This window comes from Epinephelus fuscoguttatus, linkage group LG12, assembly GCF_011397635.1.
Source record: "Epinephelus fuscoguttatus linkage group LG12, E.fuscoguttatus.final_Chr_v1".
Classification (NCBI taxonomy): Eukaryota; Metazoa; Chordata; class Actinopteri; order Perciformes; family Serranidae; genus Epinephelus; species Epinephelus fuscoguttatus.
In genome coordinates this window covers 1,031,138-1,047,756 of record NC_064763.1, presented here as the reverse complement: position 1 = coordinate 1,047,756, position 16,619 = coordinate 1,031,138, and the positions used below count along the sequence as shown (strand labels likewise).

Sequence of the window (16,619 nt, the reverse complement as noted above, 5' to 3'; positions counted from 1 at the left end):
CATTTTGGATGGTCATTTCAATGCCACAAATTAAGCTCACACTGACCCAGAGAAATGTACACAGCAGCCACAGGAAAGCACTCTCTAACCTCTGATTTATTCACTGATTGCACTAACCTCATTCAGCTTTCTAACACATACACACCTCCCTCCTGCCTTCTTCTGCAATAGATCAAGCCTTCTGTCCTGGCCTGGTGTTCACTCTCCCCTCTCTAACCCCCCTCATCTTTACTGTCATTCAGCCACCTGGCTCTGCATTGGCTCCAAACACAGGAGGCATTCATGGAGGAGACTGAGATCCAAAGCATTTTCTCAAACAGCAGGCCTTCTGTGGTCCCTTCACAAGAGCCCCCCACAAATGCATTACCTTTCTGAGCAGGTGTCTTGACACAGAGAACTGGTCATTTTGCGCAGGTCATAAAGCATGGTTCCTCCGAGGGCTCGATCACTGGCATTGTGCAGAAAGCAACCCATGTAGGTTCCTGAATGTGAGAGAAAATCATTAAGACTGAAAGATTCCTTGTAAAGCCACTCAGCAAGTTCCCTCACAATAGAAAAGTGTACATTTGTAAAGCGTGTTTGTGTTACAAAGACATTCTGTGCTGAAATAAACAGTCAATTGATTAGTCAGTCGACAAAATGACAAAATTGATATTACTGCTGGTTCTTTTCTTTATGTATCAATGTGTGTTGTTTTTTTCCATCCTGTGTATTTTTTAGATTCGTAGGTCTTTTTATAATGTCTGTAATGTCTTGCACATGTAAATGTTATGTTGAGCCCTGTCAAAGAGGAATTTCTGGTACCATTTGGTTCAGACAATAAAGTATCAATCTATATATCGATCGATCTATCATCTATCTATCTATCTATCTATCTATCTATCTATCTATCTATCTATCTATCTATCAAAAAGATTAGTTGACTGCGATTTGGTCATCAGTTACATCATTTAAATCATGTGTCAAAAAAAGGATAATTTCTGGCTTCTCAGATGTGAGGTGCTGCTCCTTATCCTTAGTTTTATAGGAGTAGTACAGTGCCTGTTCAAAGTGTGCCTGTTTGAACTGATGATGTCAGTTCTTGACGTCAGTTTTTGATGTTGTCATCATCAAAGACATCCTGTGGTGTTTATTAATATAAAACATGTTGTGTATCTAAATCATACCATATTTGACACTGCATTTCCTAGGGTCCCCCTAAAGGACAGGGTCACAAGGAATGAAATGAGAACCACACCTTCTAAACTGTCAAAAATAATAATAAAAAAAAGTTCATGGCTTTAGTGCTTGGCACCTGATTTGTATGCCTTAAGGTAACACTCTCACAGCGTCGTGAAGCGTTATGATTAATGTAATTGGCTTATACAACCATATGTCACGCTTGGAACTGTTAGTTGGTCTGATGAGGTTGAGCTGTTTTGATTTAGTTAACGCTAGCCACCACAATTTGGACTTAACTTTGCTGATGTGTTAAGGTGTCAACTTTATTTCTACAGAGTATTACGTTAGCTTGCATACTTTTTCCCAGATTACAGATTGTAGCCTATAACATTACTGATGTTAGTGCTCTGGGACTACTCAAGTAACATCACCAAGGTTACCTTTTTTACATCATACATCATAAGTTGAGCTATTCAGCCAAAGTTCCAACTAACTTAACATTAATGTTAGCTCCTGATGGTTTCATTTTTCAATGCTAAGATTATATCAGCAAGGTTAATACTGCTATGGCCACAGGGCCGCCCCTTGCTAAACGCAGAACACTCGCTGTGCGTAGGGCTTCATCTTCCATGGAGGGCCACAATTTACGTGAGGGGACACATTTGCGTATATGCGCAATGGATGTGCATATGTGCTACCGCGAGGCGCGCATAGAATCAGCTCGAGGAAGGAGAGAAGAGACCTGTAATCTGACCGCGTCACTGCAATGATTGACAGCACTCGACATCTGACCAATCAGAGGGGTGCACCGGCAGGCACTTGCAGAGCTGCAGCAGGTGAAGAGTTGTTGACATGTTGTCCAAAAGACAACACGAGTCAGGAGCGAGCAAGAGGAAAAAAAAAGCAAAACAAGAGGAAGCTCATTTTTCACTTGAAGGTGGATATGTTGTTGAAATGAAACTTTGTGGCACAAACACCTAAGCTGCTACTCATTAGATAGGAATCTCTGTCTCCAGTCTCTGTCTAGACTGGAGAAATTATTTTTTTCCAGCGGCCCTGAATAACATTTATTGAATGTCTTGTTAATGCCCTATACATTCACTTCTTATGAAAAGGAGTGGTAAAATGACCGGTTGGTGGTCGTATATATTGATAGGCTATAAACTTTAGCCAATATATAATATATTGGCTAAAGTTTATAGCCTATCAATTTATGTTGTCCAAATAAAATTTCGCTTAGGGCCCCAGTTTGGTCAGGGGCAGTCCTGCATGGCCAGGATGTAATTAAATAATATATAGGGCAGTCAAAATAACAATTGGTATTATATAGGGCAGTCAAAATAACAATTGGTATTAATCACAGACAAACATCACAGAAAAAATAACATGTTAGAAAATTAACACTCATTAATGCCGTTGGTGCCCTGAGACCCATTACGTCATTTAAGGCCACAGTGGCCTTGTCACATGATGGAAGCTGCTTGGCTCCATGAATGGAATGTATATATTTAAAAAACACTGGAATGTAACTGTTGATAGGAGCACTGTTCCATAACATCAGAGTACTGCGACAAGGCCGCCAACTCACGCACTGGCCGTGAGACACACGCATTTGATTGGCTTCACACACTCTCACGCCACACCCTGATTTCTCATGCTGAAATGTCCTTCTGAGCAAAAAAACCCAAAACAAAACAAAAAAAAAACTGTTTTGCGTAATACACCTCCCGACTGCTATATTGGATGTTGGCGGTGCTGTGGCCCAATTGACACCGGAATTGCACTCATTGGGGTAACGAAGAAGTGAGTGTACGGCTTGCCGGAATTCTATTAGAAGAAGAAGAAGAAGAAGAAGAGGCGGCAGAGAGACGTTGATTTCCCCCACTCTTTTCAGGTATGTATGTTAAGTGTTTATGCTCTTAAACTTTAAGTAATGTTTGCATATTTGTTTTTTGTGTATTGTGAGATAATTTAAAGGCATTTTGAGAGCTTTATAAATATTATTTTGATTATCTATATATAATAGATAATCAAAATAATATTGATTATCTATATATAATACAAAACCATTCCTCCATGCTGCTTTATAATTGTATATTAATTACTGTATATATTGTAGTATATACAAATTAGAATAATTTGTTGTGTAGGCTATGTATAAAGCATCATATCCAGTAGGTGCATGCATTTTGTTTCAGACAAAATTAATTATCAACCTTTACTCATCTTTCAAAGGGATAGATTTTTTTTCCACTGTGTTCTTGGTTCATTCTTCATAGGTGACAGGGTTAGGTCTGTTGATGAGGCTTGCCACCATTGCAAAGCTGGTCCTGGTGTTACCTTACTCCATTGCAGATGCAGAAAGAATGTTTTCTGTGGTGGGACTAAACAAGACTAAAACCAGGAACAGCCTGGCTCTGGATGGAACCCTGTCATCAATAATGACAATAAAGATGGCTCGCCTGGAGCCCTGCTTCACGTGGGAGCCTTCCCCAGAAATCATAAAGGCCTCAAAAAAGGCCACAAGCAAGTACAGCAAAGCACACAGATCTTAAGTACTTTGACAGTAGCCTCCCTATATTGGGAATTGTTTGTATAAATGGTTAAACTTTAATTTTATTTTATTTTTTATTTAAATTGGTATTAGCTGCATATAGTTTGGGGATGTTCAAAAATGTCTCAATAACATAGCTTTTGGGGGGTTTCATTTTTATTTAAATGTTTCTTGCAACATGTTGCATATCTGTTTACTATTTGATGGCATTATTTTTTATACAGAATCCCAAAGTAAACATGTACAAAATGAGCCATGCTGTGTCCTGTGTCTTACTTTTGGGTCAGTTGGTTCTATTTGTTCACTCTGAGTTAGGCTAATAAATTGAGAACTACTGATGTATGGTAAATGGTATATTTAAAAAAAAATGTTTTTGCTGTATGGTAATGATGCTGAATGTGCCAAACAAAAAATTGCAGTGTATGCGGCAAAATTTCGGTTGGCCCCACCAAATCTCACTCCAAGGTTTTTTGAAAAGTTGGCAGCCGTGCTGTGAGCCTGAAATGTCACCTCACCACTAAGCATTTAGCAGCAAACCAGAGCGAGCACAGTTTCTGATGCTAGTGCTAGCAGCCAGCCTCATCAGGCCACATTCAACCAGGCATTCAGACACAAACTGAGTAAATCTACCTGTGACAAACTAACTAGCCCTCTTTCAAAACGGACTGCAGACCAGTTTCAGTGGTAGAGCAAGGAGACAATTGTGTCCAAAATCCAGCAGCTTTACTACGACACATCTATCAAAATTTGCTTGAGTTTGAGTCTTTACTTTCACAGCAAAACTTCATGTATGCGTTTAATTTACACAAATTAATCACAGAGCATGTAATTAATTATATATCTCTTGACAGCCCTATACATTTAGTTAACACACACACACACACTCAAAGAAGAGGTTCTTTCCTTACATGACAAAATTGTGTGAATAAGTTGAAGAATAAGTTTTAAGTTTTAATTAAAGCTGCAAGCAGCTGTGATCGGGCCCTCGCTCTCCTGCGCCACTGGCCGGGGCCAGCAGCACACATCACTGATCACTGTTATATGAAAACCCAGAGTAAATTAACCCCGACATGGTGTGACGTTTCATCTTCCTACTCCAAAAAAAAACTCTATGGGGAGGGGTTTTTGAAAATTTCAAGGGGGAGAGGCACTTTGCCCCACCCCATGGGCGGCACCCCTATCAAATGCAAGAGCTCGCCATTCTTGACTCATGTATAAATTTTCATGAGGATATGAGGTCGCTGAAGCCATCAAAAAGCCAAACGTATTTAGTGGTGAGGGATCGATAGTCGCCATGCGGCCACATGGACACCATTAGACGTAGCTTCAGCGCTCATAAGGTAGCTTCACCAACTTGTTCTGCATGCATTAGAAGTGGAATGAAGTTGATGCGGTCAAGTTTGTGGCATCAGTACATGTTAAAGTAAAAACTGGTCACTTCCTGTTACCACCAGGGGGGCGCTATGAGTAAGGTGGGATAATAACATATCCGGGCATTTTGGGCGGAGCCATCATCATGTCCAGCAAGTTTGAAGCTGCTGAGATCAAGTATGTGGGTGTGTGGTCCGTTCGAAATTCAATGGCGAGAAAACGAAAAGTCACCAAAGTTTGTCACACCCTAGCGGCCACACCCCTTGACATAGAGAAAAGCTTTTAATAACTTTTGATCAGCATGTTCTCAGGATGATCTGTACCAAATTTGAAGTAGATCGGATGAAATTCCTAGGAGGAGTTCTTTCAAACATGTCAAAAATTCAAATCAAAGTGGCCGACTTCCTGTGGAGTTTATGGCATGGGTCCAGGAGGATTTTTTGTGCATCTTGGCATGTTCTATGAGCCCACCAATTTTCATTCGTATAGGTGAAACTCACAGGCTGGGCTCGAGGCACAAAATTTTCTAGGGGGCACTATGTCGCCATTTGGCCCCATCCACATACAACACTGTCAAAATATCAAATTTTTCGCCAGACCAAACACGTGTGCCAAATTTGGTGCATTTTTGAATTTGGAAAAGGGGCCAAATTGGGGATTACATTCTTGTAAGAATAATAATAATAATAAATAATAATAATAATAATAATAATAGTTAAAGCTGCAAGCAGCTGTGATCGGGCCCCCTTGACATAGAGAAAAGCTTTTAATAACTTTTGATCAGCATGTTCTCAGGATGACCTGTAGTCAATCTGACGCTGATCGGATGAAATCCCTAGGAGTAGTTCGCTCAAATTTAAATTGTGGAAATTGCCGTAATGAAAAAAATCAAAACAAAATGGCCCACTTCCTGTTGGGATTTTACCATGACATCAGGAGACTTTTTTGTGCGTCTCGGTATGATACATGTACGTACCAAATTTCGTTTGCCTACGACAAACTAATCCCAAAGGGAGGGGTTTTTGAAAATTTGTGTGTAACACATTGTGATGTAAGTACATGAATATATAACATAAATTTTAACTGGATAACAATACAGTATGTAATTAACAGTCATGATCATAAATGTAGCAACAGACTTATCAGTATTAAATGTAGTAGTAGTATGTGACAGATGGAAAACGGTGGTATATACTGTAGGCGGTGTTTAATTTTTTCAATAAAATAATGTACAAGTCCCTATAGACAGAAAACATCACCTGCCAGAGAACGCGTTTTGCGTGTATAAATAAACCAACGAAGATAGCGGAAGGAAGGAAGAAGGAGAAGGAAACAGCAGAGAGTGTTAGTAGTTCGTCGATGGATAGTAGTTTTTTTTAGTTATAAAGTTTGCGAATGGACCACACTTACCACGCAACAGGAGAGAATGAACCAGAACCATCATCTGCAAGGAAAAGAAGACGCAACTTCACTCCTTGTGATGCACTCTCTGCGGCGCTTTTCCTCCTGATGATATATCTCCCCAACGATGGTAGCACTGAATCCCATTCTGTGCAGCAAAATGGGAGCGGAGGATTCAGCCTCTCTTCTCGCCTGCTCAGCATCCAACACATAGATTTCCTTATCTGTATGCTCCGGCTCAAACAGGTATGGCTCTGGGTCTGTGTCCACTACAAGAAACTCTTCAAAATCGCGTTCAAAGTCGTCCATTGCAGCTACTATAGTCTGGAGATATCGCTAGGCTAAATAAACAGCTGAGCTCTGTTTACAGGCTACGCTGTCAGTCAGTGTGCGGGCTGGAGGTTGGTGGAGCAGAGAGGGGAGGGGGTACCCACTAGGTACTGTAAACGAGTATGGGTGTATGGAGTGTGTGTATTACGCTAGAAGAGTCAGAGTTTGGGATAGAGTCTTTTACCACCTGGAGTGCTACCAAGTTTTTGGAGTGCTCAAATAAACTGGCCTTTTTCCCGAACGCTACTCTGGTCTCCTGCTCGTGAGGGATTCATTACAATATCGTAACATGGTTTAGATTTCTAAATAAATATTCACCTCGTGGCTAGATGGACCTACTCCTGAAAAACTCGTGTCTGCGTAAGGCTTTTTGTCCCTAAGAGGCCACCGTCATTTACCCGACGGGAGGGGTGAGCAAGTGAGCCCTGCAACCCATTTTACACACTGGCCCTTTAATGGCCAGTTTGTTTACATGGCTCCACTGTTTTTTATAGAAAAAATAAACAGAAAACTGAAATTATTTCCACAAAATTAATTCAAGGAGAATTTGATTGTTCATATTATTAGGTTCTGAGCTTGGTCAATGATTGACAGGAACATTGATTTTGATGCATTGTTATTTATTTATTCTTTTTTGCAGTGCCAGATTTAAAAAAAAAAAAACTCACATTGAGGCCCTGAGGACAAGCCTTTATAAAACTGCTGTAAAAAAATATTATATAAATACTGTTCTACATTAAAGAAGTTAATCTTTTAACTATTCAGCCTGAAAAATACATATCAATCATTAATTTTATTTTTCGGAATTTAACCCTTTAAATGCCAGTATGTGTACATTGTAGCCCACAAAATGCTTTGCACTGATTTCTCACTTTAGAGGTAGTGATGGTTGAATGAAGCTTCATGAATCATTTTTCTATTTTCTCAGCCCAATAAATGGCACTTTTTGTTCAACAAAAGGTTTTAATCACAGTGAATTCCCATTCTGTGAGCCCCTCTCATTAAACCAAGAGCACCATCTAGTGGGCTCAGAAAATAAAGAAAAAGCCTCATGAGGCTTCATTCAGCCAACTGAAGCTGAGGGTTGGTTCATATTTGGACCTGTATACACAGGCTGAAGTAAGCAGCCCCATGTAAGCCTGCAGTTCAATAATTTGCCAGTGTGTTATGACCATGCTGGTATTTAGAGGCCCCTACATGCTGCAGGATTTACTCAGCTCAGCGCAAAGGTGAATGTGCGACATTCTGCTGCGCTGCAGGTACAGAGGTTTATTTGGGGGACTTGTACACACTGTATTGTTGCCCTAATTAGTGTCTTGACGTTCAGATGCTGTAATGTCTTGTGAGGTTCAAAATGACTTCTCCTGTACTGCTGCTCACACTTAAAACTATGGTTGCAGTGAGCACTACAACAATTTTGTTTTGATTCTTGCTAGTCGTCCTTTTGCATGATTAAAGTAGTTTATAATCTTGAGTGTGGCCGTCTAAAAGAAGACACACACACACACACACACACACTCACACACACACACACAGACGCAAGCATACACATCTTCTCTTTTTAGTCACAATTATCCAACATCAATCGCAACACACACTTACGGTTATGTAGTCAGGGCACTGCAGAACACAGTGAAAAGATGAAATTTTGTTTTAAAATGTGAAACAATGACGCCCCCTAGTGGGAAAATATAAAAATTACAAGTTAAAGGCCAGTAGTCCAAAATGAAACCATAGGAATGCATTAGTTTATGTAATGAGTAATGTGGGGTCAAAAATGCATTGTTAAGGGTTTTCAATGGGACGGTTTCTGTCTCAAGGCACTAATACGTAAGTTTGTTTGTAGCTCATCCAATTTAGGCTAATGTAGGAATTCAGAAAACAATTCTAAAAGTTTAAAAAAAAATGTTCTTTGGCAAATTTGAGCTATATTCCTTTACCACAGCCAAAATGTCTTGAAAATAAAAAAACAGAGTGGCACAAATTGTCGCTAGGATCTCCTAAGGGTTAAAATGAAGATTCTATTGCTTTAATGGCAGGAAGCAGGCTGATGCATCAGTTGTATTGGTCATAGTTACACAGTAATGCATGAGTGAGTTGCATATCCTTGTTTCTGTGGTGGAATGACATATCTCACATGTTTAGATACTTCCTGTTTGTGGCAGAGGGAATTACAGATTGCACTAAGTATACATAATGTTGTATGCATCCAAAAGACAGCATTTAATTTTTCTGTCAATTAAATCAAAAGAAAGGTGTTTGATGAGGCTACTGTGTTGATGAATGTAACATTTCCTCAAAGATGTATATTCTTTCCTGATGATTGTAACACTGTTATTGACTTGTACTTGAAATGAGGTGATTTACTGCAACCCTCCAGGTCAATCACTGGGGTTCAGAGACATATAATTGATAAAATAAATGGAAATACTTTTAAGGTAATTTTTAAAGTAATTTAAAAACTCTTGACCTGTTGAAAGCTTGAGTGTACAACAAATGAATGCAAATATTGTCAAACTCAATTTGAAAAATGTAAAGGGTTCTTATGAAGTGGTGTTATTTGAAAGTTGTAGACATTAGCCATGTGACCTAATTAAACTGTGGCATGTGTGACAATCAAACAACACATCCATATTCATTTGAAATCATGTATCCTAGTGGAAGCGTGCTTGATGTCTACCGGCTGCTGTGACGATATAAGTAACAGCAGACAGACACAAATATATACTAGAAACTGAGCAGTACTACGTGTATTTAATCATGAGTGCTGCAGCACAGTTGTAGCTACAGATTTGATTCAGATTCTAAATGAGGCAAAAGAGTTTGACCTGGAGATTTTGTATTTACATGTTTTTGCTATCAGGCATTTATTTAGGAAAATGTAGGAATGAGACACATGAGCTGGTCAGTTTGGTCAATGTTATCCTGTCAACACACACAGGCTTGTGTCTGTCAGAGTGAAGCCATTGTTAAGCTAATTACATGCAGTTGAGTGGGACAGGCAGATGAGGGAGAGACATTTACAATGTCTAGCTCACAGCTGACACATTTGCTCATGTAACTTTCAGAGGCACTAGCTCATTCCTAGCTCATTTAGGTCAGTGGTGTCAATGAATGATTTGTAGGTCTCGAGTTGACAGAGAAGCCAGTTTAGGTTTGATGTTTCTACACCCTTCTTACCGGGCGCAACAGCCATTTTAGTGCAAAAATTGTCAAGAGGTTTTGTAGACTCACAAGTCAGTCTTTAGACGCTTTGCTTAACTAAAGACTGATGACTTTCTCCCTGATTTTGTGTTTAGATGGGTGGATACAATTTCAGAGTTTAAAAAAACTCCCTACATTGCAGAACCAATAGTAAATCTGCAGCGCGGTCCTTTGGTGGCTCGCTGAACTCTTGTGCTTGTAAGCATAGTCCGACTAGAAACACGTGTAGCGGTACAAAATGGCTCAGCCACACTCGCAGAAAACGCTGTCAAAGTTAGTGGACGTTTGTCGCGTTTGCGGTGACACATTCTCGCCAATTTAAAGAAACAAACATAATCTTTTACAAGACCATGACTCATCCGTCTGGCCGGACTATAGAGGGAATCGCCTTGTTGTTTACAAATACTTCTGGGTAGAAAACCAGCAGAGCTTCTAGCTATATATATAGCCTATATATCACATTTTTCACATCACTGTATCACCGTTTGGACTAATCCGATGTTTGTTAAGTCTGTAAACACAATGACTGAACAAACATTATTTCTTAGCCGTTAGCGGTGTCTGTAATAGGTAGCAACTAATTAAATGGTCCGTGTCCTTTTCAAAAATGCAAGAGGCGTTGCTTTGTTGCTGGCCGTTTTTGCTGGTGTGTTAAACACACTTTAGAAAGGAGTGTCCCCAGACTATCAGAAGGCGAAGATCTCTGATTGTCTGGTGACGAGACTAGAGGTTTTGTGACATGTCACATTTAAGAGGCAATAACTCATTTCTGTTGGATTTAGGTCAGTGGTGTAAATGAGTGATTTGTAGGTCTCGAAGAATTAAAGAAGCCAGTTTTGGATTTATCTTTCTACAGCATTCGTACGGGCCGCAGCAGCCATTTTACTGTGTATATGTGGCATAAAAATTGTACAGAGGTTTTGTGACATGTCACCTTAAACACAGCATAAAATCCAAACTGTTCGAGTAATGACAAAGTTGTTCAGAGGAATTGTTTAGCAGGGCTTGGTCTGCCATGTGTGCGAGTTTAAAACCCATAGGATAAATGGTGTAGGAGGAAATATTTTTTGAGAGAGAGAATTTGTGAAAAACCACATCTTACTTTGAAAGGGCAATAGCGCACTTCCTGTTGGATTTAGGTCAGTAGTTACAGCGCATGATTTGTAGGTCTTGATGACACGAACGAGCCAGTTGGTTTGGTTTTTCTACGGGATTCCTACCGGTCGCAGCAGGCATTTTAGTGTGTCTAGGTGGCACAAAAAATCGTCAGGAGGTTTTGTAAGACATCACCTGGAAGACGCCATAAAATTGAAACCATTCGAGTAATGTAAAAGTTATACAGAATATTTGATTGGGATGAGTTGATCTGTCTTGTGTGCGAGTTTGAAGCCCATACGATAAACGGTGTAAGGAGGAGTTGATTTTTTAAGGAATTTTGAAAAAGAGCATTTTTGAGGCGAAATCTTACATTGAAAGGCAAATAGCTCACTTCCTGTTGGGTTAAGGTCAGAGGTGCAAGTGCATGATTTGTAGGTCTCGATGAGATGAACAAGCCAGTTTTGGTTACATCTTTCTACGTCATTCCTACAAGCCACAGCGGCCATTTTAGTGTGCCTAGACTGCTAGGTGGCGCTAGAGAGGCCATTTTGGTACTTTTCGGATTAATTTTTTCATTTCCTAAAATTTTTCGCAGATTCCTCTTCCTTTATTTTGAGGAAGAGATGACAAAAACAACACAAAACAAAAGAAATCTACTGTGTAAATATGTTCAAAATGTTGTTTTACTGAGATGTATGAAATCCAGTATGGCCGCCGCCTAGTGACGTCACAATATGCAAATTAGATGAGTTAATTTACTCCCATGACAAACTTTGGGTCATGATGAATAGTTTTCACATTTACAGTATGCCTTTATCTCTCACCACTTTCAAGCCACAGCCTTTTGAAACTTTTAAATGAAAATGTAATATTTTCCTCAATAAACTCTGGCACCTAAAGGATTAAAATGGAGATTGTGCCCCTGTCATGTCTGCATGTAAGATTTAGACACACACACACACACACACACACACACACACACACACACACACACCATGTTTCTGTGAGTTTGTGTGTGACAGCGGTTGCCATGGTGATGAAGTAGGTGCACCTGGCAGAAGAGCAGAGAGAGACAGACAGAACACAGAGAGACCTGTTTTCGTGGAGATTTAACTCCTCGCAGAAGTTCTTCCCATTCCCAAACCGTTGGTCCAATAATGAAAATAATGTGATGATGAGAGAGATAAAGTTATACAGAAGATCTGTTTAGTAGCAGTTGAGGTGGCATGTGTGCGTCTTTAAAGCCGATACAACAAACGGTGTAGGAGGAGATGTTTTTTTAAGAGCATGTTTCAGGCGAAATCTTACTTTGAAAGGTCAAATAGCTCACTTCCTGTTGGAATTAGGTCATGGGTGTCAGCGCGTGATTTGTAAGTCAAACACACCAGTTTTGGTTTGATCTTGATACGACATTCCTACGGGCTGCAGTGGCCATTTTAGTGCACCTAGGTGGCGCTAGAGAGCCCATTTTGGCACTTTAGGGGTTAATAATGTGTATTTGCTGTTTCAAATGAAGTTTCTGCTGCTGTAATCTCTCCTTTAAAGATTGTGAGACACACAGACAGAGCTGTGTGGCCGTGTCTGTGTGTGCAGCTGTTGTCATGGCGATTAATTACTTGCCTGCAGGTGAGGGGCACACAGAGAGCTCATGAGAGCAGATCAGCAAAGGCTGTTTATTATGGCTTTGAACTCCTCGAACAAGTTCTTCCCATACCCAAACCGTTGGTCCAATCAAGAAAATAAAGTGATGGTGAGAGACAGCCACTTCTTGCGAACGCACGTGCCGCGTTTTATATTTCTAGAGTCAAAAATGTGGTCAGAGGAGCGAGTTTAAAATGTGTTGCACCTAAGCTGTTTCCAGAAATTTCTCCTCTGAGTTTACGTGGGAGTGAATGAGAAAAAAATCGGCGCTCCCTTCGCTTTGGAGCAACTCAGCAAAAATGTGTACATGTGAGAGATTCCATGTCAACATATCTGTGAGCAGGACAAATTTTCCTACGTTTTGTGGTATAAATTGTGTCTGTACAGTGAAAATTGTGGCCATGGCAGTGAGTTAAAGACAAAAGTTTTAGACGATTTTTAGAGCCTCTCCACTCTAGCTCACAGCATTCCGTGCAATACACACCCATTGTAAAGTGAGAATTTCTCCACTTTTGCTCATGGTACTTTGAGAGGCACAGATTAAAAACGGTAAAAGATATGAAAAAGATGAAAACATGAGTGAATAGATGAGACCTGTGGCAACATTTGAGAGTTGGAATGGAGTCTGTAGCACAAAGTATGGAGACGCTGTAAAGGCTAGAAAAAGCCCAAAGATTCATCTCTTTCTCCCCCCTGCTGCCATTCATTTCCTATGGGACAGCTTTCAAAGATCGCCAGGACGTTTTTCTGACATCTCACCTTTAGGAGGCCATAAAATCCAAACTAATCGAGTAATGAAAAACTTATAAATAAGATCTGATTAGAAGGAGTTGATCTGTCATCTGTGCAAGTTTGAAGTTGATAGGATAAATGGTGTATGACAAGAAGATTTTTTAGGAAAGGCAGTTTTAAGGCAAAATCTTACTTTGAAAGGGCAAATGGCTCACTTCCTGTAGGATTTAGGTCAGGGGTGTCAGCGGGTGATTTTTAGGTCTTCATGAGACGAACACGGCAGTTTTGGTTTCATGTTTCTACGACGTTCTTACAGGCCGTAGCGGCCATTTTTTTGTGCCTAGGTGGTGCTAGAGAGCCCATTTTGGCACTTTAGGGGTTAATGTCATGATTTTCTAAAATTTTACCGGTTCTGATGTGCGTGCCATTTTTGGTGAGTTTTTGACCATGTTTAGGGGGTCAAATTCCAGTTCAAAGAGGCGGCGGGAGAAAGAAAGAATTAAAGCTGCAAGCAGCGTTGGGTGGGACCTCGCACTCGCGCCCGTTTCAGCCCCCAGCTTATGTCGTCACTGTGAAATATTTAGAAATATCAACCATATTGCCACAAACATCAGAAAATCCTTACAGAGCTGAATGTTTTGATGTTTGAATGCTTTCTGTAGCTGTAGGTATGTAGAAGTGATGTCACAATATGCAAATTAGATGAGTGAATTTACTCCCATCAGATTCCTATTCCTATATTTTGAGGATGAGGCAAAATCTTACTTTGAAAGGGCAAATAGCTCACTTCCTGTTGGATTTAGGTCAGGGGTGTCAGCAGGTGATTTTTAGGTCAAATTTTTCACCGGTTCTGATGTGCGTGCCAATTTTGGTGAGTTTCTGAGCATGTTTAGGGGGTCAAATTCCAGTTCAAAGAGGCGGCGGGAGAAAGAATGAATAAACGCACCAAAAACAATAGGGTCTGTGAGCACTCCTCTGCCTCTAGGCTCGGCCCCTAATAATAATAATAATCATTCGAAAAACAATAGGGACCTCGAAGGTCTCCTGCTAGGGCCCTAATTAAAGCTGCAAGCAGCAATGAACAGGCCCTTGCACCTTCATGCAACTCGGGGGGGCTGGCAGGACGCCTTCTGATGCATTGGATCATTTCTGTTAAAGTTACACATCACATGCACAAGTGACTTGGCATATCCTTGATACAGTGCTGGAATGACATATTTCACATTTTGAATCACTTCCTCTTTCCACTAGAGGGAGTTGGAGAGAGCACTAATCGTACATCATGTTTTTATACATCAAATATACACCACAGCATGTAACTTTCAAATGAATTGAAAGATAAGTGTTTGATGAGAAATACTTCCTGTCGCCACGAGGTGGTACTATGGGTATCGGGAAATATGGTAATGAAAATGTGTTCAGGGCGGGACTGTCATCAATCCTGTGAAGTTTGGGCAAGATTGGACCATGTTTGCTGGAGTTATATACTACTTCCTGTTTAGTGGCAAGACCCCAAACTTTGACACCATCCCACGGTCACACGCATTGACGAAAACTCAAACTTCTAATAACTTTTCATCTTCAAGGTCTTGGGGTGGGATAGACCACAATTGCACAGGAAATTCAAAATGGCTGACTTTCTGTTGGGTTTAGAGCATGCCTCCAAGAGGCTTTTTTGTACGTCTCTGAGCGTTACATAAGCCTGCCGAGTTTCATACATGTAGGTTAAACTGGCTTCAGGGGCTGTTTCCTTAAACTTTTGTAGGGGGCGCTACTGAGCCATTTTTTGGAACCTGCATACAAGACCCTTAAAATATCAAATTTTTCACCAGTTCTGAGATGTGTGCAAACTTTCATGAGTTTTCGGGTATGTTTAGCCTCCCAAAAAGGCAATTCATTTGGAGGAAGAAGAATAATTACAATAATTAAAGCTGCAAGCAGCGATGAACAGGCCCTCGCACCTTCACGCAACTCAGGGGGGCGGGCAGGACGTCTTCTGATGTGTCAGTTCATTTCTGTCAAAGTTAGACATTGCATGCAGGAGTGATTTGGCATATCCTTGATACAGTGCTGGAATGACATATTTCACATTTTGTATCACTTCCTCTTTCCACTAGAGGGAGTTGGAGAGCGCAGTAATTATACATCATGTTTTTGTACATCAAATATACACCACAGCATTTAACTTTCAGATAAAAGATAAGTGTTTGAGACCTACTTCCTGTCACCACTAGCTAACACTATGAGTATCAGGAAATATGGTCATATAAATGTTTTCAGGGCAGAACTAATATGAATCATTTGAAGTTTGATGGAGATCAGAACATTTAAGGCAACAATATAGCAATTTACTGTTTCATGGCGAGACCTCAAAATTAAACCCTCTGCAGCACGTATTGACACTAATGATATGTCATGTTTGTGTCATCAAATACACACCACAGCACTGAAATTTCAGGTTAATCCAAAGTGTCTGGTAAGAAGTACTTCCTTTCACCACTAGGTGGCGCTATGACTATCACGGAATATTGTCATATAAATGTGTTCAGGGTGGGACAAATATGAATCATGTCAAGTTTGGTGGACAACAGACCATTTACTCCAAATTTATAGCAATTTCCTGTTTCATGGCGAGACATCAAAAGTAAACCCTCTGCAGTGCACGTAGACACTAATGATATGTCATGTTTGTGAACATCATATATAGACCACAGGATTGAAATTTCAGGTTAATCCAAAGATAAGTGTCTGATAAGAAGTACTTCCTGTTGACACTAGGTGGCGCTATGATTATCAGGAAATATGGTAATGAAAATGTGTTCAGGGCGGGACTAATATGAATCATGTGAAGTTTGGTGGAGATTGGACCATTTATGTCAGAGGTACAGCAATTTCGTTTTTCATGGCGAGACCTCAAGATTCAACGCTCAGCAGCGGACGCGCCATTCAACATTGGGCAAATCCTGTGATAACTTTTGGTCACAACGTAGTCACGCTTACATACACCAAGTTTGGAGCCAATCTGATTAAATCTGTAGGACAAGTTTGTTAATTTACAAGCCCTGGAAATGGGCGAAAATGGCACAAGTAAATTCAAAATGGCGGACTTCCTGTTGGGTTTGGAGCA

The 16,619-nt window shown here is 40.3% G+C and overlaps 1 protein-coding gene across 2 annotated transcripts in view; it reads right to left on the bottom strand.

Annotated features, from left to right (window-relative positions):
- The window catches only part of LOC125897973 (WSC domain-containing protein 1-like), a 178,097-nt gene that overhangs the window by 102,768 nt on the left and 58,710 nt on the right, over nt 1-16,619 (bottom strand). For both annotated transcript variants that reach the window (XM_049591538.1, XM_049591539.1), the window contains one exon: nt 368-482. In XM_049591538.1, coding sequence (XP_049447495.1) covers nt 368-482 — 115 coding nt within the window. The remainder of the gene's footprint in view (nt 1-367; nt 483-16,619) is intronic.